The following is a 23,673-nucleotide window of genomic DNA, read 5'->3' as shown; positions in this document are numbered from 1 at the left end:
CTAAAATTACATGACTAACTCTAACTAACATCTGTAAAGCTCCACTATACTGATTATAGATAGTTGGGATGTTACTCCAACTATAACTAATCAATACATATGAATAAGAAATTAAAGTGCATAAATAACATCTAACTAAAGTCCCCAAAGTAGGAGTACTCATTATCTGCTGGCTGGAATCTGCGAACAGTCTGAATATGGTATTCGTGCTACAACTGAGCTAATACCTACATTATGAGACAATGTACCACATAGACATATATGTAGATAAATACTTTGATGATGTATTGAGTATATGGGGTGAAATGCTTAAGTAAAACATTATCATATCATCATAATTTGTAAAATAATTCATGCTAAATGTAAATGACACACATAAACTGGAATATCTAAAATACTAAAATATATAGCAATGAGAAACAAAATATACTTTATAAATCTTATGAGCCATAACATTTAGTTCTAAAACTGTATTTGTAGTCTCCCTTTAAATCATATTGTGTAAGTATAGAAAGGACTGAATCATTAATCTAAAATCTGTAGCTATTATCTTTTCTGTAAAAAATAATTTGAATAAAACTGTTAGCCTTTACACTTAGTTTTCTAAAAGTATTTTTGTTCTTCTTTTACTATTAAGGATAATTCTTCATCTTTTATCTGAAGGGTTTAGAAATCTAAAAACTTATTCTGCATGGAAAAATACTTTATTTGAAGGGAATTCTTTCAAAGATTTTATTTACTAGTAGGGAAATCACTTTATCTTAAGGGAATTCTTTCAAAGCTTTTCTTTAACAGTAGGGAAAGCACTTTATCTGAAGGGAGGTTCTTCCAACTGACATAAACCATGTGAGCATTCATTGATTCCAACATTCTTTCCCCTCTAATAAGGAATCCTCACGTTGGGGGAAAGGAGTCATACTCTTGCCAAGGAATACAACCTATCTAAGTGATCACAAATCTATCATCCACATAGAAGTGGGACCAATCTCAATTCTACATTGACATGTAGTTCTGGGGTATAAAATCATAGTAACGTACCCATCGCAGTGTTAAATACAACTCCCATTAAATCTATATGCTCATTCTAAGGGAAATCCATTTTTTAAAATATTATAATAGTTTACAATGAAAACCCAATGTATATCTGTAAAGATAATTCTGTAATCTGAATTTGTAAATGGATTTCATATCTATTTTGAGACCAAAATGTCAAATATTTAACAACAATCCCAAATTAATCTAGTTACAGGGTGCTTATAGGACAATCAAATCTTGAAATAACAATCTTTAATTACGGCTTAATGACCCATTTAAAAATATCATGTTAAAACATCAAAATGTTCATGCTTGATAATGTAAACATTGATAATTCAATTCAAAATCTGGAAATTTCTGCAATATGTATGAAAATATGTACAAAATTATGTAATTCTACTTCTAAATCATTGGAAATCTCATAATCTTGTAAATAACATTAATGGGTATAAACCCTAACTTTAATTTCATGTAAAATCACATAAAATTTCATAAATTCATAATTAAAATAAGTTTTGGGCACAAGGATGAAAGGATTATCCATTTTGAAAAAACCCACATACCTTAATTGATGATCTTAGATGCTAAGACTTGAATCTTGGATCTCTACTGATGCGTTGGAGTTGAATTATTAGAGTTCTTGAATTAGGGATCCTTATTCTTCAATTACCTTGGAGAATTAATGGAAATATTGGGTTTCTTGGAGAAGGAGCTTTTTGTTTCTAGGGTTTTGCTTTTGAAGAGAATGATGAATAATGAGCAAAAATGCTTGGAAATATGATTAATATTATGTTTAAGATGGATTCGGGCCTTCAAAATTGACCAAACTACCCTCTTTAAACTTCTAAATGGAATTGGAAAACGTAATATTTTTTTGAACTGGGTGGCCATCATGATGCGCCACTATCGAGGTGACTTGCTGGAATTTGGAAAATTGGGAATTGGGCAGACTCTGCGACATAGAGCTATCACAGTGCCACTTTGAAATGCCATTTTGGCCACTAGCGCGACGTGCCAGTATCACGTTAGGCTACTGGAAATTGACAAATAGGAAAATAGACCATATCGCGATGTGCCAGTATCACGGAGGTCCACTGGAATTGACCATTTCCATTTTTGCCTTCTCCGCGATGCGCTGAGAGTCTAGGTGGCACACTATCAACTTAAAAATATTCTAACTTCTCAACAAAGTATCAAATTTAGGCAAATTTAGTATCAATGGAAAGCTTATTCAATTTCCAACATAAAGGAATCTCAAAATCTTGAAAATTTCACATGGAATAAATATTATTCATTTTGAAAGCTATACCTTAACATTCTAGGAACAAATTTAAGCAAGGGAAAACTACGGGGTATTACACTGAGCACCAGAACCTATATTATGACATAATGTAGCACATGAACGTATATGTGCATCAGTACATTGAGGATGTACTTAGTATATGGGAGTGAAATGCATAAGTAAAACATCATATCATCATCATAATTTGTAAAAAAATGCTTATTAAATGTAAATGACTCATATAAGATGGATTATGTTAAAGAAAATTGAAATCTATAATCATGAATAACAAATCATACTTTGCAAATCTAGTGAGTCAATTGGCTGAATCTTGTGAAACCATTTCATAGATGTCCACTGATATCTTCTTTTTATAAAGCAAATCGACTTCGATTCTTGAATAATCCCCAGCACTTCTACTTCTATTGGAACACAAAATTCTCCTTTTCTGTGGAAAACGCCCGTATCAATAATTCTGATTTTACGTATGGACAATTCCTCAATATCTTGTTCATTCGCAACAAAATATTTCTTTGTGCGTCGGTAAAAAAAACATGCTTTTTGGGGGAGAGATACTATTTCACCAATCGAGTCACAGGTATCTAACATATTCATACATAACGATTTTCCACAAAGTGGTGACAAAACGTATAACTTGTACAAATCTTTCCATTTTCCAAGTCGATTTCAATTCTTCCGTGCTTCAACAGTAACATATTCTTCCATGGAGCTAAGGTCCAAAATATGGAAGAAACAAGTGTTTCCATGACTCATAACATTTAGTTCCAAAAGCTATACAAATGTTCTATCTGTAAATTATACTGTCTAAGTGTAAAAAAAAAAGAGCTCACTTTTATATCTAAAATTAGAAAGCTGAAATCTGTAACTATTATCTTTCTGTAAAGCATAATCTGAATAAAGTTGTGAGCCCTTACACTTGGTTTTCTAAAAGCTTTTCTGTTAAGATTATTCTATTCTAAAATCTGTAGTCTGTAGGGAGGTTCTTCTAACTGACATAAACCATGTGAGCTAACATGGAGTCCAACATCTCATTCCCCTATGGTGAAAACCTCACAATAGAGAGAGGTGTCATACTCTTGCCAAGGAGTATAACTTGAGCTAAGTGATCACATCTGTAACTATCATCCATATTGGAATGGGAATAATCACATAATCTATACCTACACTAGCTACATAGTTTTGTGGAAGATAGAGCACGCTAAGCCCACACTTTCCGCTTGGTGCTAAATACTACTCCCTTTAATATGTATGCTCATTCTATTAGAAATCCACTTTTAAGACTAGCATAAGGGTTATTACAAAACAAATTATGCCTTTATCTGAGTTAATTTGTAAATACAGCTGATTTCTGTAATTTGTAATAAATCTGTAAAGTCAATTTCTAAACTTATATGAGGATCAAAAGATCAAATCTTTCCTGAAAATCTAAATTAAACTGATAATCTGATGCTTAAAGCATAATCTTTCTTGAAATAGTAATATTAAATCTTGGGATGGTAACCCATGCATCAATCTCATGTCAAAACATCATAATAATCATGCATGATATTAAATACAATGATAATTCATCTCAATATCTGGAATTCACTACAATAGGCATGAAAATATAAAAATAAACATGAAATTCATCTTTAAAATCTCTCAAAAACTCATAATCTTGCAAATAGAAATAATGGGTATGAATTCTAATTCAAATCTCATGTAATTTCATATAAAATCCTATAAATTTGTGATTAAAATTTGGTTTTGGGCACAAGGATGGAAGAGGATCCTTGTTCATAAACCCCACATACCTTGGTAGATGATTAGATGAAGAAACTTGAATTTTGGATTTCTATTTGAGTTCCTGAAGATGAGTTATTGATTATGTTGTCTTGGGAATCCTCAATCTAGAGCTTTTTTGGAGAAAAAATGGTGGAAATTGATTTCTTGGATAAGAAGCTTTGAACTCTAGGTTTTTTCTTTTTGGGAGAGAATGAATAAAATTGGGCATAAAGTGCTTTAAATATGATTAATTCCTTGTTTTGGACAAATTGGGGCCATGGGATTGACCAAAATACTCCCTTTAAGTTTGTAATCGAAACTAGAAAAGAAATAATTTTCCATATTGGTAGGCCACCGCGATGCATCACTATCCTGGTTTCTCACTCAAAAGTGATGCGTGGGAACTGGAAGATCTCTGCAATGTGCCACTATCGAGGTGCTGTATAGAAATGCCAATTAGGCCACCAATGCGATGCGGTACAATCGCATGGGCTTACTGTAAATTGACCATTGGAAAATTAGGATCCCCCGCGATGTGGGCGAATTGCGGAGGTTCACTAGAATTGATGATTGCCATTTTCCCCTTAATCGTGATGCGGTGCTCACCCAGTTGGCACACTGCTTCACTAGAAGTGACATAACTTCTTAACCGAGTATCGGATTTGGGAGAAATTCATATCGATGGAAAGCTTATTCAATTATCTATACGAAGGAGTGTCTAAATCTTGAAAATTTCACTTGAAATAAATATTATTGATTTTTTAAGCTCACCCATAACATTCTAGGAGTGAAATTAAGGTAGGAAAAAGTACGGGGTATTAAATAGACTCACCCACTTGGGTAGGGACTAAGAAGGGGTCAGGAATATCTCTAAGAAACAAACTAAAGTGTACAACAACATAAAGAGTCACATATGATAGTGTGGAATCAGGATCAAGCAATACCTAGATATCACAGCTGAAAAGTTGTAACATACCAGTGACAATATTAAAGGATGCCTCAAATTATTGATGAGTAGAAAGTTAATATAAGTTGTTTCAACAATTCCCTATCCTTGAAGTAGTACCCTTAGCAGCAGGATCTAAAGAAGTGACATCAAGAGCCTTACTAGTCCAAGATGCACCCCAAGATGAAGTAAAATCTCATTGCATATGACACGGAGAACCACAATTAAAGAACAAATTCATCCCATCGTGTTAATACCCTTATTGAGGCTTCAAAAAAATAGCAAGGATAGCATGTAGGGGCCCACTAAGCTCCACTAGCTTGAGACTGGGCACCCTATGCCCTTGCACCATTGTTTTGCTAGAAATGCCGATCACTAGAGAGTTTGGGGATAGGATCACTAGCTGATAAATACGAATTCCCACAAGTCATCTTCTTAAACCATTTTCTAACCTTCTTTCCACAATTCTACTAGCCCCCCGCACCCTGCTCTGCATACTTAGTTTTCTTGCTCTATCATTCCTCCACTCCTGCCCACTTCTTTTTGACATCTTCCACCTATTGTAAATAAACCACCAACCTTGATATATAAATTTCATATTTTAGTGTAGCAGCCTTACACTCTACAACAAAATCACGAGTAATACCCAACGAAAACATCCTCATTAAGGACCTCATAATAGACAAACTTAAGAAGCATAACGAGATAGTGGTTGAACTTGAATGCATACTCCTTAACACTTAGTATACCTTTCTTCATATTTACAAACTCCTCAGCCTAGGCTTTCTTTGACTCCTAAGAAAAGAAGTGGCAACGAAGGCTCCTACGTACTCTCCCTACTCCACTGGCTCAACATTGTCACCCCTTAAGTCTTTCTATTGTTTATACCATTGGTAAGAAACCTCTTTTAATTTGTAAGGTTTAAGCTCTACTCCCTCCATATCATTAGCATGTAAAACCAAAATATTATTTACATCTCGTCTACAAGACATTGAGGACTTTTCTTAATCTTAGAACCTACGAAAGTCGAGGGATTCAACCTCACAAATTGACGAACCTGAGTAACCTCAAAGGAGTAAGTAACAGGACCAACATGATCCGTTCAATGAGATTGCAATGCTATAATTTAAGCAAATATGTGAATGGACTGACGGAACTTAATATTAAAGGCATCTCTCTGAGAAGACTTAGTACGCCTAGTACAAGCATGAGAAGGAATTGTAGGGACAATTAAAACCCCATGAGGAGTAGTAAAGTTAGGAGTATGGGCCATTTCTTAGGTCTGCATCCATGAGTAGGCGAACTCCCTAATTATATGCCCAGTTAGGATGGATGCCCCAGCTAAGTTTCTAAGACTATTAGTTTTTATGGACACATGATCTAAAATGCATGAAAGCCAGGAGTTAGAGGAAATTCATTGCACTAGATTCTCGAGCACAAAACATAACACAAAGATGAGAAACATTCCTAAATACCTTGTAGCCTTCCCCTAATAAGTATGGCAGCTACACACCTATAAATGAGACCCTAATAGACATGTCTTTGTGAACACCAAGTTACCGTGAACTATGCTATGATACCAAGCTTGTCAGGACCCAGGTCGGGGCCTTAGTTATGAGGGATACTCGAACCCTACCAAGGCAAGAGAAGACCTCTTAGTATTTCACCATAAGCATTGTAAAATAAGAACATGTTGAAGCTACCACATAATTTTAAGAGTTTGATAAACCATAAAGTAACATTTTAGATTTTAAAAAAATCCAATAAATAATAACCCAATATTTTCTAGAAAGACTCTTTCTTTAACACCATGTTGGGAAATGACCCCAACCATACAAAAAGAAGAGCAAAAAATAGACATGAAAAAAGCAAAAAAACGTAACAAGGATATTTGGAAGATAGAGGGATCACCACTTCTCACCACCTATCTTTAAGAATAATGAACCATATAACACTACATAGGGTTACAAGAAAAGGCCTCCCAATCTACATCATGAAATAGAGTAGCATTCGAGGATGGTCATTATTGCGAGTAATACCATGTTACCCATGGAAAGGGATAACTATACAAAAACCAGTCTGAAAACACATAACTAAAGAGGCAGCAGACAAGGAACATAAAGATATGGCCATTTGAATTATAATCCAAAACTATGTTGCTTGCACCAACCTTTAGTCACCCATGACTATATGGATCCAAGTTTTCCCACGGAAGGAGCCCAATCTATGTTAGCTATATGGACAAATGATTTGGATAAATTCATTAATAGGCAATAGCCTCCGAAATGAATAACTTCATACAACTAAGCAAAGGAAGCACGTAGTGCTCATAGACCCCCAACGTCAACAAATGTGGTTTCAAGTGTTGGTCAAAAGGAGTACACCTTATTCATGAGGCTACACAATTCACATTAAAGCCCAATTAAAATATTTTAACATACCACTAACTATGGAGTTTCCATTATTGCATTCCCAAATTGGTATCATCATACCCACACTTGCAAGTCATCCATATAATTCCATACCTTTTCTATTTAAATAATTAATATCTAAATTCTAATTTAAAAATACAGTGTAAACCAATTTTTTTTAATTCTATACAATGTTTCAAGCGATGAGTTAAACACTAGAAAATCCTCATTAAAAACAAAATTTATGAAATAGTTCAAGGTTCATATGTGTACATTGTAAAAACCAAATTCATTATGTATTTGAGATACCAAATTCTCCCTTTTTGCATGTCATACTTTAGATTAAAAGCATTGATTAATCATGGAAGACCATTATGATAAGGGAAAACCAATATAACTATATGAAAACCAAATTCTCAATAATGTTTTTTATACAATAATTAAACAATATGAATATCAGGTAAAAATCATGATTTAAAGATTATTGATAGAAGGGAGTATCCCACATGCCTTCTTGACGTAAAGAATTTTAGAATAACTTGAATTTAAAGCCTTAGAAGTTAGATTTTTAGAAGTAACCATACCCTTGTTTCTCTTCAATGTTGAAAGGAGAAAGAACGGTGAAAAGTTGATAATGATCAAATAATGCATATAGAGTGCTTAATGTCATTTAAATGCCTAAATGAAGGAAAAGTGCCTAAATAGCATGATACCGTGAAATCCCCATGTATGTAAAATTTTATGCCTATCGCACATTTGATGAAATGCTTCTATAAATGTTGTATAGACTATGGTGTTAGTTATATGTTCAAGTAAGTTATGCTTGGTCAGTTTCCTTTCGTCAAGTCCTGGGGGTACTTGTACCTAAAACATTAGTTATTTGCCTAGAGCCAATGTCATGTTTTCATGTTACTCTCAGTCAAGCTATGAACCCTTAAACTTCAGACAATCTTATGACTCAAGAAATCTCCATGATCTCATGAACTCAGGCAGTTGTCTGATATCAGTAGTATTCTATCTGTCCATGGGATTCAGTAATTCAGCCCATGTTCAGTATAGTAAATCATATTCAGAGTCTATTCAAATAGGAGTAGGAATTAGTATCGAGTAAACTAAGGATAGGAACACACACTATTAGATGAGGGTGTGATACTTAGGAGTCATCCTTGCATTCCAGAACTATATAGACAGCATAGGTTGAGACATCAACATAGTCCGATGATGGTTAATGAGGTGGATAAGCACTGTTAGATAAGGGCCTCACCGTTCTCGTATAGGGGATACTATCAGGTGAGGGTCGCCCATATCTTGTCCTTACCAATGGCGTGGTAGTGACACCCTTCCAATTAAGGTTACAGATTGGACCCCAACTTAGCCATAATGGCATGTCGGTTAGATTACTAATTCCCACAGTTTCATGTTATAGAATCAGGACTGTTAGATATAGTCAATCAGTCTCATTAATAAAACTCAAATAGTTCTTCAGTTTTAGGACTGTCAGATATAGTCAACTCAGATACAGTACGAAACTCAGATAGTTTCATTAGATCCAGGACTGTCAGATACAGTCACTCATGTTATCAGTTATATTCAAATTCAGTAATTATGTTATCACAGTATTAGTATCGGTTGTTATGTCTTATGTATGTATTCTCATACTCATGATAGTTAGTCAGTTATTATTATTGTTCATTCATATGAACTCCATGATTTCAGCCTACCTCACATGCATACCAGTACATTCATAGTACTAACACATTTGCGCTATGGTGTCTTATACCGTAGGTTCAGAGACACGAGATCCTGAGCAACAGTAGATTCCAGATATCCACAAACAAAGTTAGAAGTGAGTCCTCATCTTTCGAGAACATCATTATTTCCTTATTATCTCATTAATTAGTGTATTAGTTGGATTTAGTTAGGGACATGTCCCATCAACTCCCTACTCATACTGTTCAATCAATTAGAGACTTTCTAGACTATCATGTTTCAGACTTGAGTATGTTCAGTTTTGTTTTGGGTATTCTATTACCCCATACAGATGTTATATCATGCAGATCATTTTCAGTATTGAACCTTATGCCCTTTCAGTGCATGTTTCCACATTATTATATCATATTATGCAGTGTACAGGTAGAGATATCAGTCAAAGGTTAGCTTGTGGTCCTTCGGAGTCATGAGCACTATGTAGCATTTCGAGCACCAGACTGTGGGCGTTACAAGTCTTGATTTATGGTTGTTTGTTTTTTTGAAACAAATATTGATGTTAAACGTGATAGTATCATGTTTAGAGAAGATTTGGGTAGGCAAATAGTAGGCTCGAGTAGGAAAATTTAGAATTTATAGATTGTTGAGTAATGTAGAATGTTTGTTGAATCATTCTCTTTTTCTCGCATTTTGAAAATGTTTTCATTTCACCGGGGAATGCCCCATGGTCATTCATATGTATTCACCGTGGAATTCCCCAAAGTATCATGTACGCAAAGAATGCTCGTGATAAAGGCCCGAGGCATCGGGTAAAGTATTAAAGTGTATTTTTGAATTAGTGTAGGTTAACGTAGGTTTACATTCCTGCATTTTTCTATATTGGGATTGTATAAATTGAACTGGACATTATATTTTTTGGATTCATTTTGTTTGTGTTTGTTTGTCTAATTTTTGTGTGTTTATGTGGTTTATACACTCTTATTGTCAAATTGGCCGATATAATCCACTAAGCGATCATGGTCAAACTACGAGATCGAGGGGTGCCTAACACCTTCCCCTTGGTCAACAGAATTCCTTAATGGAATCTCTGTTCGTGGATCAATTTTAAAGAGTCAAAACCATATTGAAAAATGATATCTAACGGTGACTTGGCACACCCGATTTATGCCAAGTGGCGACTCTAAGTTTTGAATATAAAAGTTCTTTTGAAACAAATCTTCATTTTTGTCACATTAATAATAAAACCCTTTGAAGCCTTAAAATTAATAATCTTTTTTGGTGAAAAAAAGGGGTGTGACACTAAAAATTACAACTGATAGCTAGACTTCAATGCATAATGACTCATCACAGCTTCTATTTATTGGAACAGGAATGGACTAAGGGAAATCTTGGAATCTAGCATCCGAACCAATGTAAGAAGACAATATAGCACAAAAATAAAGTATACAATCAATACTTTGAATGTATTGGTATGTAAGAAGGATGCTACCTATCATACATTGAGGTACGCAACATGAATGCATGAACATGTAGAACGAATGCAAGAAAAAGGATAAACATGTATTAAAATGTTCTGAATAACTGATATATTGAGCTCTTGATCATGTGAACTATAACATAATATAGTATGAATACTAAAGTAAAATTGTGGGAGCTAACATTTAGCCGACATGCCCCAATCTGAGATAATCAGGGTCCAACCTGTAACCCCAGTTGGATGGGTGTTCGTACCTTGCTGAGGGTACAAAAAATAGTTTTGTGGATCTACTAAATGATGTCCTAAAGGACTACAGTGTCACCCTTTAGTAGTAGGAGACCCCTAAGAGAGTGTTAACCATCTACTGGTAGGATAACCTCTCATAAAATACCTTGGCTACATCATTTTGGAACTTAGGGACTTCAACTAAAGGTCTTCATCCTCAACTGGCATGTGAGCCTTCATCCCTAGGTTTACTCGATGCTAAGTCCTACTCCCAACTAAACTAACATTGATACTAACAAACGCTTAACATAATTCAACACTGATAAATACTCAACATGGTAATGTTATGAATTTAAAGATACAAGCATGGTATAGAAAACATGTAACATGTAAACTGTAACATGCATGACTATCTTGGTAGCAGGTGTTCATAACCTATAAAATCAGAAAAATATAACTGATTATGAAATAGCTAGTTATTGACATTATAGGGAATTTCATGACTTAAATTCAAGAATGCCACAATTTTGTCAATATAAAGAAATATCATGTTTGGGGTTTTGAAGCATGCTTAAAATTATGGAGGAACCATATTCATGGTAAAATTTAGGAGTTAAATTGAAGAACTGAGAAACTCATACTTGTCATAGAACCTTTACTCAAAGCGAAATTAAACTTGAGAATTGGGTAAAACTTTTGATCTCAATAGGTGAAAAGGTCCCATTGATGAATATCCCAAATACCTGAGGTAGAAGCTTTGGTTAATTCCTTAAAGGTTATCTTGTTCTTGAACCATAGTTATTTTTCAATAATAACTTCTAACACATTTTCAAACTAACATCTAAACAATCAACTGATGTTCTAACGATATATTCACAATTTTTAACTTCAACAATATGTTCAACCCAACTTGTGAACATCAACAAAATGAAGTTTGAATTATTTTTTTGGAAATAGCAAAACCAAATGTTTAGAAAAAGATGAAGATTAGAAGATTCAAGTATACCGAATTCACGATATGTCCTTAAGAAAATTATTCTCCTCAAGTACCCAACATTATGAAATATGTCCTCCCAGGAAAAAATGAATAACTTCGACAAATAGTGGTACCTCAAACTTTGTCGAACTAAGAATGCACTCAACGGTAGCAAATCATACTAAAGTTTTTCAAGAAAGTGGAGTATTTTAACTTTCAATTTTTCATGTCTGTACCAAATAAAAAATTAAGGTATTTATAGTCATCAAGGTATTAAACAGGTCATAACCATCCAAATCGAAAGGGTGTGTATTTAAGTCGCATTCTTTCTCTTGGTATCTTTTAAAAAATAAAAAACACATATTTATTTTTTCTTTATCATCACTTAAAAATCTAACAGCTAGTAAAAGAAAATAAATCTAAAGAAGTGAAGTCACGGTTACAAGAAAAATGGAGAAGAGGAGGCAAAACATTAAAAACGAAAAAGAAGAAGAGGAAGAGGAGCAGTAAAGGCAATTAATGGAGGAGAGGGGTCTAGGAATTTTCCTTTTTTTTCCCTTTTCATTTTGATTTAATTCAAATGGGTATAATGATCTGCAAGTCATACTATCCGACAACATCTAACAAACATAAACAGATGAAATTTAAAGGATTGAGCTTAACTTAATTTTTTATTTTTTAGAAAATGAACTTTCCTTTGAGTTTTCGCCATAAAAAAAGTCCATGTGACAGCTTTAAAAGGAAAAATATCAAAAACGCGGTATTTTTCTTTTTCTTTTTTACCTTTTTTTCACATTAACTTCTAGGATGTAAATAAATAATTTCTGAGTAGTACATGTGTATAATAGATTATATTAATGATTTGAGCGTGAAATTGGATATTTCAAAATAAGTTCAAGTTATATTTGATGTCTTTTCACTTATGAAGTTCTAGCACTGAATAAAAGCTCCAACGGTGATATCATGAAACAAGAAAAAGAGAAGAGTGGAAAGAGAGATAGTAGCTTTAGTGTGCAATAAATAGAATGATAATTTTATGGTTTCATCCTTTGAATATAATAAATTTAATATTTTAAAAAATCATATTAGAAAACGATTATAGTTAATCATAACTAATAATATGGGATAAACTAAGAATTTAGTGCTTAATCATTTCTTAATTTTCTACACTAAATATATAACAACGGACATCTATTTTAGAATAGATGACAAGTAAAAGTAGATAAAAAAAATAACTTTTAGGTGATAGTGAATGAGAATTTGATTTACTCTCCACACCAAAGATGTACTCGATCGGTTTACTTTTAGTATTTCACTTTGAATTTTGCATATTCCTTAAAATAACGATTGTATGAATATTTTATCACAATGCTCAAAAAAATTGATGTACGATATTAGGTCTTCAGAAATAATTTAAAGAATAAATAATTAACACTGAGTATAAAATGTGAAAAATATGTTTCTCTCTTGATATGCTAAAACTAACAATTACAATTAAAATATATTTTTAGTATAGTAAAAACAAGTAGAAGTGATGGAAGGTAATATTTTTAAAATTTATGGATGATAGTGACGAAAATAATGATCCACTCTCCTCAAAAAAGATAAAAGATTAACTCTCTCCATTCATTTTTATTTATCACATATTTATTACTTACTTCCTAATTTGTTTATATTATTATAATTACAGTCATTTTTCAAAAGCATTAAATTTTATGTAAAAGAGTAAGATATTAAAATTTTCATTATTTTTATTTTTCGTTAAAGAAGAGTGAATCTAAGTGTGAACTAGTTAAAATGATGAACGCAGAAATAATAATTACATAATTGACTCACTCTCCTCACAAAAGATACTCTATGTAATAATTAGAATAAAAAGTAATAATGGTAACATTAACTTTGATGAACAAATAATGCCAAAACAAGCAAATAATAACAGATGTAATATGCAGAAAATGCCAAAACACAGAAAGCAAGGCAGCAAATGGTTTTTGCGTTCTCCAGCTAGGCGTTACTTGCATTCCTCTCTTTATCGAATTCTCAATTTCGGAAATTCTCTTCAATCACTTTTTATTATCTTTGGAATCTGAGACTCATTTTCTTTGCTTTCTTACATACCTTCACTGGTAAGCATTAGGTATTATTCCATTTTTGTTTTGTGTATATTGTTCGGCATCTCTAATCTGTACATTTTTTTTTCTAGTCAGTACATTGGTCTCATTCAGATTTTTTTTTGTGCTATTATTTATTTGTGTTTATTTCAACAACCCTTTTTTAACCGCAGAAAAACAAAGACTATTTGATTCTCCATTTTCATTTGTATTTTTGCTTGCTTTTTTTTTGCTGTAAGTAGTTGTTTTTTCCCAGGCCAAAAATGGTATTTATGTTGCACAGCATTTATAACTTCATGTATAGAGGCGGATTCAGCCGTGTAGGTCTAGGTACACATAAGCAGCGTATAATTTTAAGTGTAAAATTCACTAAGATTGCAATAGTAGTTGGTCTGAACACATTAAAAAAATTCTAACGAAGCTAACACACATAACAACTTCGGAATTTAAACCCAGGCAGCAACCTACGACTTACTCCTCTCTTTCGGTGGCATGGTGGTAATTTAGCTATCTACATTGCTGCCACCATCTCTCCCCAGCCTTTGACTGTGGGAGAGCCTTCTCAAAAATCTAAGGAACACACTTCTAATCATATTCCTCAAGTTTCATATGCCACAAGTCTAAATCCTAAGCCAATTGAGTCTTCTTTTTCCAAAACAAACCTAAAACCTATTGAAGTAATCCATGGACTTTCCACGCTTCTTTTTAGACTAAATGAACGACAAGAACTTGTTAAGAAGCAAAGACTTCATCAAGCGGCAGTGGTGAGGCTCTCCTCATGTGTGCCGGATTTGCCAACGCTGAGTACTTTGCAACCGAAAGTTTTTGGCATCAAGGAACAGGTTTAGATCGGATTACTCGCTCCTAGACTATTACGTATTAGGGTTGATTAATAAGATAACTTTGTAAATGCTCTGTTACGATCTATCACCTACTATATGCAGAAGAGAAAGGAGCATCAAATTAGGGGTTTTCAATCGATTAGTTTTAACCCTAAGGAGGAAACTACGAGGGCAGTGGTTTGGATTTCTCTTCCAAATTCGTCCCCAGAGCTGTTTGCAAAGAAGTATCTATTATACATAACTTTGGCTGTTTGAAAACACATTTCCATCGATAAATCCACACAAACACGACCTAGTACAACAAGGGTGACAGCGATTCTTGATTTATGGACACATTGCCAGATAGGTTGAGGCTTCAATTTGTGTGGACACAAAGTCTAGTAAAATCGTGGAGTAATTTCAAGAGTTTGTCTAAGATTAACTTACAAACATATAGCAGCCAATGCAAAAATCTAGGACATGATGATAATAAGTGTCGCTTGCTACAAAGAAAATATGGACAAGATTCAAGATGATCCATAAGCAGTTGATGGAGTCTCGGCTGAAAAACTTCTAGGTGATGCTAGAGATTATTTGAATGCTAGGAAGAAACTTACAGAAGACAATGATAAGGTGCAACATGAACAGCGGCTAAAGATTCAAATCCTCAAACTCTTTGTACAAGAAGTGAGCAACTGAATTCTGGTGTCAACATAAAATTCACAACGAAGCGGGACAACCTGATGATCTACAAAGCTTTCATGAATCAGAAGCAACTTGAGAATTTCCATAATACTAATGGGAATAATGAGGTGGTTGATGATGAACATGTAAAAGATGGCCAAAAACTTAAAGAGATAGAAGCCGCAGCTAAAGTTGATTCGGGAATAGTCATAGATGATTTTGGGGTTTCCTTGATAGCCAAGCATTTAAACAAAGGTAAAGATACGACTAATGATGAGAATTGGACCATGGTAGCATGCAAGCGAAGCGTAGGCACCATAGTTGACACAAATTCCTAAAAGGACTTTATTTGTCCTAACTCTTCTGATGCGCGAAGAACAACAACCTAGTACGAGTAATCCTAAAGTTTTGGTGCACATTCGGAAATAGGTAAAGTGTTAATATAATAACATGTTTCTAGATAGGTTTGCTCTATCCCCATTTTGATGTCCTTAATGGATACTTTGAACATTTCAATTTATCATAAAGTGACAATCTGCGGAGCCGTTTGGTGAGCTACACGATGGCTCTAAACAACTAATACCCACAGGGAATGACAAAAATATTGATACAATGGTGGTCTGAACTCCAGTGCACTCAACCAATAACTTTCACTTAAGAGTGACAAAATAGGTGGGATGAGCACGAAATATTGGCAGGACATGTTGGAGGAAGAGGTGCAGGTTACATAACCAATGGTAGGTAGCAAGTTGAGCTCAATAGCTCCAACATTTGTGGCTAGTTTGTTAGGATTTTTGTCCTGATTTTCTTAGTATATTTAAGTTTTATTTTTTTCTTAGAAGGAAAATAAAGTTTACCATAATTACTTTTACATTTACTGAAAGAAAAAAAATATAATTCTTTTCCATATTTGGCTAACCTCTTTCTTGGAGGAAAGGTTTTGAACATTTATAAATAGAAGACCCCCTTCTCATAACATAACACAATAGCATCCACAATATAGTCGTTTAAAGAGTTTTGTTTAGGGGAAGATTTTCTCTATAATACTTTTATATTTTCTTTTATATTAGTTTTTATATGTAGGCCAATTGGCCAAACTATATAATCATCATGTTTTCAGTATGTTTTTCTTTTTCGTCTGCTTTATCATCTCAATAATTTGCAACTAATAGCTTCCGCATGACGCGCTCTCGATTTCGAACCCAACAAGTGGTATTAGAGCTTACGGTTCAATGGTCTAATGGTGTGGTGAGATGAGATTAAACAGGTTCAAAGCGGCTTCAAAATCAAACTGCAACAATTTGGATGATAATGAAGATTTTTGTCGAACTACATGTGGAAAATAAGTTTCAACCATATTTTCAACACGCCTGCTGCTGCATCATTAAAAATGAAAATAAAATATTACTTTTAAATTAATTTTTAACCATGATATTTTAAACCTTATTTTTAACCATGACAAGCAACAATTATGAAGATTATATCAAGAATGAAGTTCTTGCACGTGATATGAACAGAAGACGAATCAAGTGAAGAAAATCAAGCCAAAAAAGGGAGATTTGTTAGGGTTTTTGCCCTAATTTTCTTACTATATTTAAGTTTTATTTTTTCTTAAAAGGAAAATAAAATTTACTATAATTACTTTTACTTTTATTGAAAGAAAACAAATATAATTCTTTTCCATATTTGGTTAACCTCTTTCTTGGAGGAAAGATTTTGGACATCTATAAATAAAAGACCCTCTTCTCATACCATAACACAATAGCATCCACAATGTAGTTGTTTAAAGAGTTTTGTTTAGGAGGAGATTTTCTCTCTAATAGTTTTATGTTTTCTTTTATATTGGTTTTTATATGTAGGTCAATTGGCCAAACTATATAATCATCATGTTTTTAGTATGTTTTTCTTTTTGTCTGATTTATCGTCTTAATAGTTTGCAACTAATAGCTTTCGTATAACGCCCTCTCGATTTCGAACCCAACATATTTTAACTATGAAAATTTCACCACTTGTTGCGGGAATAATTATGGTTCGTATGAGTGCTCTAAACAGTAAAATTGGGAATGAATATATTCTACAAGATGTACATTTTTTTGAGCAAAGCGATGAGGATAAAATGTTAGATATCTGTTCTCCAAATGCTGCTAGGGATGCTGACAGAAAAGTGGAAAACTCAAAGTAAATGCAAAACTTGTGGTAGACTATTAGGATCTATGATATTTTGATGATTGCCAAATGAATGAAACAAATTGCTCAAGCTTTTCCAACCACATGGTCCACTGATATACATATCAATGTCATTGGTACATAAAGACACGGTTGATTGAATTCAGGAATAGATTAGCATGCATACTTTTGATAGATGAACATCGCGTGTGTTAAGAAAGAAGTTTAGTTTGATTGCAAGACTTCAAGATAAGAGGAGTTTGAATTGAAGAAGAAGTTCAACATCCACTAGGAGATCAACTTCAAGAAAGACTTCTACTTCAAAATGAACACCGAAGAATGGAGAGTTTCACTAGAGATAGTAGTGGTATCTTATGAAGGACTCTTTAGTGAGTCATATTTAAATATAGTGCGTGACTTGCACAGTCACTTAAGCTAAAGGTAACTGGCAAATTGACTAAGCAGTTCACAACTTGAAGAAACGCATAGTTAAACCTGGTCCTTATACATAGACAATAAGGTGTCTTTGTTACTAAGTTTTAGGTTGGTTTTGAGTTGTAACATTGATGTAATTATAGTTTCAGTGAAGTATAAACTGATGTAGGATCATTTTCTTCAAGTTTGCAAACTCGAAGACTTGAGAACACTTTCCTTTGGAGGTTAAACTGAAGTAGGATTATTATCTTCATGTTTGGAAACTCGAACAATTGAGAACACTTACCTTGGGAGGTTGGTGTGTTTTGAAGAAGTAGGAATTAGAGTTTATAATTCTTAGATTACATAGACTTGTAATTTGTTGTTTGCCGAGGCTCAATGATGTTTAGTGAAGATTGGGGAAAAATTCTGCAGAGGTATACATCATTGTTTTTTTACTCCTTTTTGAGCTGGGTGTTTTTCACATGAAAATCTGTCTCATTCACTTAGTGTTTTAGCTTTGTAGAAACACGTTAGGCAACTTGTTTCATTGATAGAAAACTGTTAAACTAAAATATTTGAATTAGTAGGTCTAGTACTCTAACATAAACATCATAGATGGAATGATTAAGTTCTTGGAAATTTGTACTGAGGCAACTACCAGTGAGAGCATCAAAGCAAAATGAAACAAGGTTCAACCTCCTCAATAAGGTCCACCAAACATAAGAAGAATTAACGTATATTCAAGAACCGTTAAACAAGTTTCAGGAAGGAGACAAGGAGAAGAATCATATTAATGCAGGGATACAAATTTTGGAATTTGTCAATATTACAAAGATGAAGGGGCTACTCGATTGTAGCAACCCCCATTCTGATTTGTAGAGTGCTCTATGTTTCGACCATTTTGGCCTTCCTCGTTCTTGCTTTACATCATTTATGAGTTGTGGGAATTATTTGCACCGTCTCAAATCGTTTTGGAGTGATTTATATGAGTTTGTGATATTGAGTAGCCTTTAAAGTGATGTAGGAGACTTTGGCCTATATTCTGTGATCCAAGAATCGGATGTCCATTCCATTAGATTTGAAATATTGAATTTTGCCTTGTAGCATAACTGTGTTGTATTCAGGAGGTCTTGAATGAGTTTTGGATACCTGTTTGGTATTGGCGTTTCTATTCCGTAGTTGAGTTTTAGTAGTATGGACAGAATTTAATGAGTTATTTTGGATGTGTACTGTACCATTAGAATCGTATTGAAACTTCAGAATCAACGTAAAATGAATCAAGGAATTTAGAGTCTGTACAAGGGAGATATGACCATTTTAGTACGGACAAAAGTTGCTGCTTTTCTGGTGCGGAGGTTCTTCTTGGAGAATGGGATGAGTACACCCGAACACGAAGAAGGACCTCTTTTTTTGACTGGTTAGTTTGAAATTCTGTTCCTTGCAAATATGGTTGAGGCAGAAAATGTTTTTTGCATTTTCCAACAAGCGGTTTCTTGCATTTCTCTCTATATCAAATTCTCAAATTCTCTTCATTCACCACTCTCTGCTATTTGCTTTGGAACTGGAGACTCTTTTTCTGTCTTACCAAAATTCATTCACTGGTAAGCATTAGGTGTTTTTCCATTTTTGTTTTGTGTTTATGGCTCTGCGTCTGTAATATGTACATGAGTCTCTTTCAGATTTTTGTTTGTTTTTGGGCTGTTGTTTATCTATGTTTATTTCAACAACCCTTTTATACACATAGCAAAAGAAAAACTTTATATGGTATTTCTGTTATTCGGCATTTATTAACTTCATGTATCAAAGTAATAGAGGCGGATGCAGCCTTATAGCACTAGGTTCAGATATGCATGAGTATAATTTATGTGTAAAATTCACTAAGATAGCAATAATTATTTGCTATGAACCCATAGGTTTAAAAATATAGTTGGTCGTCCAAGTTAGTTGATTAGTTTATGCAATGTTGAAGTCTTTATTAAATTGCATATGCATGTTTCCTTGTCTAGGATGTTTCTTTAATGCTTTCGGCATTCACTATACATCAATTTTGCTACTGTAATGTTTCTTCAACCATATGAATTTATGAAACCGACTCCTACATTACTTTTCCCATCCCATCAGCAGCAATGATTCATCTTTTTTTTTTTTTTCCAAACTAAGCAGTTATACATGGCCTCATCTTGTAATTCCGACAACACTGAATCAATCATGCGAAGGGCTGCGAACGACGTGAGTTTTCCTAATTATTTACCGTCATATGTCGATCAGTTTTACGTTTAGAAAATTCATTTTGTTTTCATTTGCAAATGAAGTTGTTTGGCCAAAACGTTCTAGGAATTACATTTTAAAGACAAACTAATTCATACTGTAATAGTAAAGTCGTAGAATATCATCTAAGAGTTTTTAACAAGTAGATCTGGTTCCTATATGAATACCGATCAATTATATTTTGTCTGTTTATAAATATATGACTAAGACAATAATAATCTTTTTTTCAGTTTAGGTCTTGATGTCTTACTTTGAAAAAGAGTATCATTTTCTTATTCAAGGAGTACTATTTAATTTCAGTATTTTACCTGACGATATTTTGATAAATTATACACATCTTTAACTTTTAAGAACACAAGATTAAAAAGTCTTCTAAATTTCCATCGAGTTTGAATGTATCACCAAAGTTACTTTATTTCTTTCCAATGTGTGCTATTTATATTTTATCATATGATAATATGATTATATTTCTTTCTTTGGATATTTGAAGAACAAAAGCAGCCGTGAACAAGAAAGGCAAGAGAGGAGGCCGTCATCCAATCCCAATAGACTTGAGATTGCGATTGCTCCGCGTCCTTCCCCAAATACAACTTTTCTTGCAAATGAAACTAGGGTAGGATTGATTAGAGGTGGCACTGACATTAGTTTTAATGCGAGTGGCGCTTTTAATACTCTTACTCAAAAAAATAGACTAGAAGGGGCGGCTTCTCACCCCTTGTTCAATTGCAATGATGTTGTTACAACCACTCATGGCTTCCAGCAGGTGATGGTGAAGAGGTCCCATGATGCACTTGGTGAAAGTTCACGTCCACAATCTGCTGGAGGAGGTACTACTCACAAGCGGCCAGTTGGAATGACTTTTAGTCCTCTTCGGCAAATGATTGTCTCATATCCGAATCCAGAATTCCCTAGTAAGAAAAAATTTGTGTGTATTTATTTTTTATTTGTTGCGTTGACAATATTGATTAACTGAGCTTTTAAAATATGTACGCAGTATTTGACCCAGCGCAATTAAAAGTTGATCTTCCCATGAATTCACCTCAGCCATGTCCTCTTGTAGCGTCTAAAAAGGATGGATTTTATGACAGTCTTCACCCACAGAAGGGTCAGCCAGAGGTGGTTGTCAAGGACAATGGAAAAGAACAGGAAGCTCAAGGAGTAGAGGAGCTTGCTGTGGATGCAGCAAAAGCACGTCCAGATATATATGGAGGAGCTACTACTCATAAGCGGCCATGTGGAACGACTTATCGTCCGTTTGGGCGTACAATTTGCTCCTATCCAAATCCAGAATTCCCAAGTAAATATATATATATATATATATATATATATATATTTCAGAACTCTTTCTATTTACTGCATTTAAAATACTTGTTAACTAAGCTTATATATATATATATATATACAGTATTTGACCCGACGCGATTGACGGTGAATCTGCCCCTGGATCCACCTCAGCCATATCCTCCTACAATGTCTAACAAAGATGCATCATACAATCTTCAAGGGGAGGTTGTTGAGGACAATGCGGAACAACTGGCAACACAAGGAGTAGAGGCTGCTGCTGCCGCTGCTGCAAAACTGCGTCCAGATAAGCAGCCATGTGGAACGACTTGTAGTCCGTTTGGGCAAATGATTTGCTCCTATCCAAATCCGGAATTCCCTGGTAAGAAAGAATATTCTTATATTTAGTTCAAAATCAAAACTTTCTGTTTACTGCATTTAAAATACTTATTAACTGAGCTTTTATATATACAGTATTTGATCCAATGCGACTGACAGTGGATCTATCGATGGAACCACCTCAGCCCTATTCTCCTCTAGTGTCAAAAAGGTATGAATCTGAGAACAATCTTCAACCACAGAAGGGTATGACAGAGGAGGTTGTTGAGGATAATGTGAAAGAACTGGCAACACAAGGAGTAGAGGCTGCTGCTGCTGCTGGTCCTGCTGCTCCTGCAAAACCACGTCGAGATAAGCGGCCACATGGAACCACTTATAATCCGTTTGGGGGAATTATTCGCTCCTATCCAAATCCGGAATTCCCTAGTAAGAAAGCATGTGTGTGTATATATATATGTATACGCACACACTGTTGAGTTCAAATGAAAACTCTTTCTATTTATAGCATTTAAAATACTTATTAACTGAGCTTTTATATTTACAGTATTTGACCCAAAGGGATTGACTGTGGATCTGTACATTGATCCACCAAAGCCATATCTTCCTCTAGTGTCTAAAAAGGATGGATCTGACGACAATCTTCAACCACAGAAGAGTCAGACAAGGGATGTTGTTGAGTACAATGAGAAAGAACAGGCAACACAAGGAGGAGAAGCTGCTGCTATGGCGGATGCAGAACCACGTTCAGGTAAATGCGACGAAGTGGTCCCTGTGGTGAGGAGGTACCCTGTCCCTGATATGAACTTTCCTGCAACAGAGGAATATGACGAAGACGAGGAGAATTAATGAAAACATGAAGAATTGAATTTAGTATTTGGTTTTTGTGTGTGTGTTGACGGTGTTGAATTACAGCTTTTGAGCTGAGACTGAATTGTAATGTCGTCATAGCTATTTTCAAAAACTAGTTTTCTAGATTGGAAGATTTGTTGGGTTCAAGGTGGATATATGAATGGAAAATGGAGGAAAAATTGTGGAGAGAAGGGAGACACTAATTTAGAAATTGTACTCCCAAATTGGAAAGTTCACTCTTTCTCACACATTGGTGGAAGAAGAGAACTTGTAAGTGTTTAAAATGAGGAACACAAACTCCACATGAATACTGAGGCAAGAACTATGTGATGCCTCGGGCTGCCGTCGTCGTCGTCACTCAAGCTTGGCTTCGGAATCTCGATGAGATCTAACTTTTTAGACAATTTATTTGAAACTTGTTTACAAGTGAAATTTTTAATCCAAAAATCTGAAAGTATTAGTTTTCTCCAAGTGTGGGCACATTTCAGACTCCATGCAAACACATCATGAAGGGATGCGACCCTTCGAGGGAAAAAGGCACACTGTTTCAGGTCGTAGGGTGATCTACGGGCGCACGCGCAGATATGCCACCTGTGGGCGCAGATGTAGCGCAGAAGTTACTGAAACCTGCCAAAAATCACCTACGGCCGCAGATCAGGCGCAGGTCCAACGCAGTCAGGGCATAGGGACGTGATCGCTACAAAAAAAGTGCCTTTATGCTGAACCAATGCATCATTTCTTAAAGGATACACTTAAGGCTATAAATACATGATATTTTCCTCAGGTGTGAGTATCAATTTTGACAGCAAAAACTCTCTTATTCTTAACAAAAACTCTGTATAATCATTAAGTTGTTGAGTGAGTTCATTGAATCCAACAATTTGAGGTACCAC

The 23,673-nt window shown here is 34.4% G+C and overlaps 1 protein-coding gene across 3 annotated transcripts; it reads left to right on the top strand.

Annotated features, from left to right (window-relative positions):
• Window positions 1–13,822: 13,822 nt before the first annotated feature.
• LOC107855626 lies at window positions 13,823–22,970 on the top strand. 3 transcript variants are annotated; one of them, XM_016700646.2, is made up of 8 exons: window positions 13,823–13,970; window positions 20,207–20,272; window positions 20,802–20,924; window positions 21,075–21,222; window positions 21,306–21,608; window positions 21,717–21,974; window positions 22,067–22,357; window positions 22,476–22,970. In XM_016700646.2, exons 2-8 carry the CDS (start codon window positions 20,213–20,215, stop codon window positions 22,775–22,777), a joined length of 1,485 nt encoding a protein of 494 aa, XP_016556132.2. In that variant the 5' UTR covers window positions 13,823–13,970; window positions 20,207–20,212; the 3' UTR covers window positions 22,778–22,970. The 3 variants fall into 3 exon arrangements, with proteins under 3 accessions (XP_016556132.2, XP_016556134.2, XP_016556133.2); XM_016700648.2 differs by lacking the exon at window positions 20,802–20,924; XM_016700647.2 differs by lacking the exon at window positions 20,802–20,924 and having other exon boundaries at window positions 21,072–21,222.
• Window positions 22,971–23,673: the final 703 nt, after the last annotated feature.

This window comes from Capsicum annuum, chromosome 6 (assembly GCF_002878395.1).
Source record: "Capsicum annuum cultivar UCD-10X-F1 chromosome 6, UCD10Xv1.1, whole genome shotgun sequence".
Classification (NCBI taxonomy): domain Eukaryota; kingdom Viridiplantae; phylum Streptophyta; class Magnoliopsida; order Solanales; family Solanaceae; genus Capsicum; species Capsicum annuum.
Note: the sequence above shows the minus strand (reverse complement) of the source record. Positions and strands in the feature narration are given on the sequence as shown.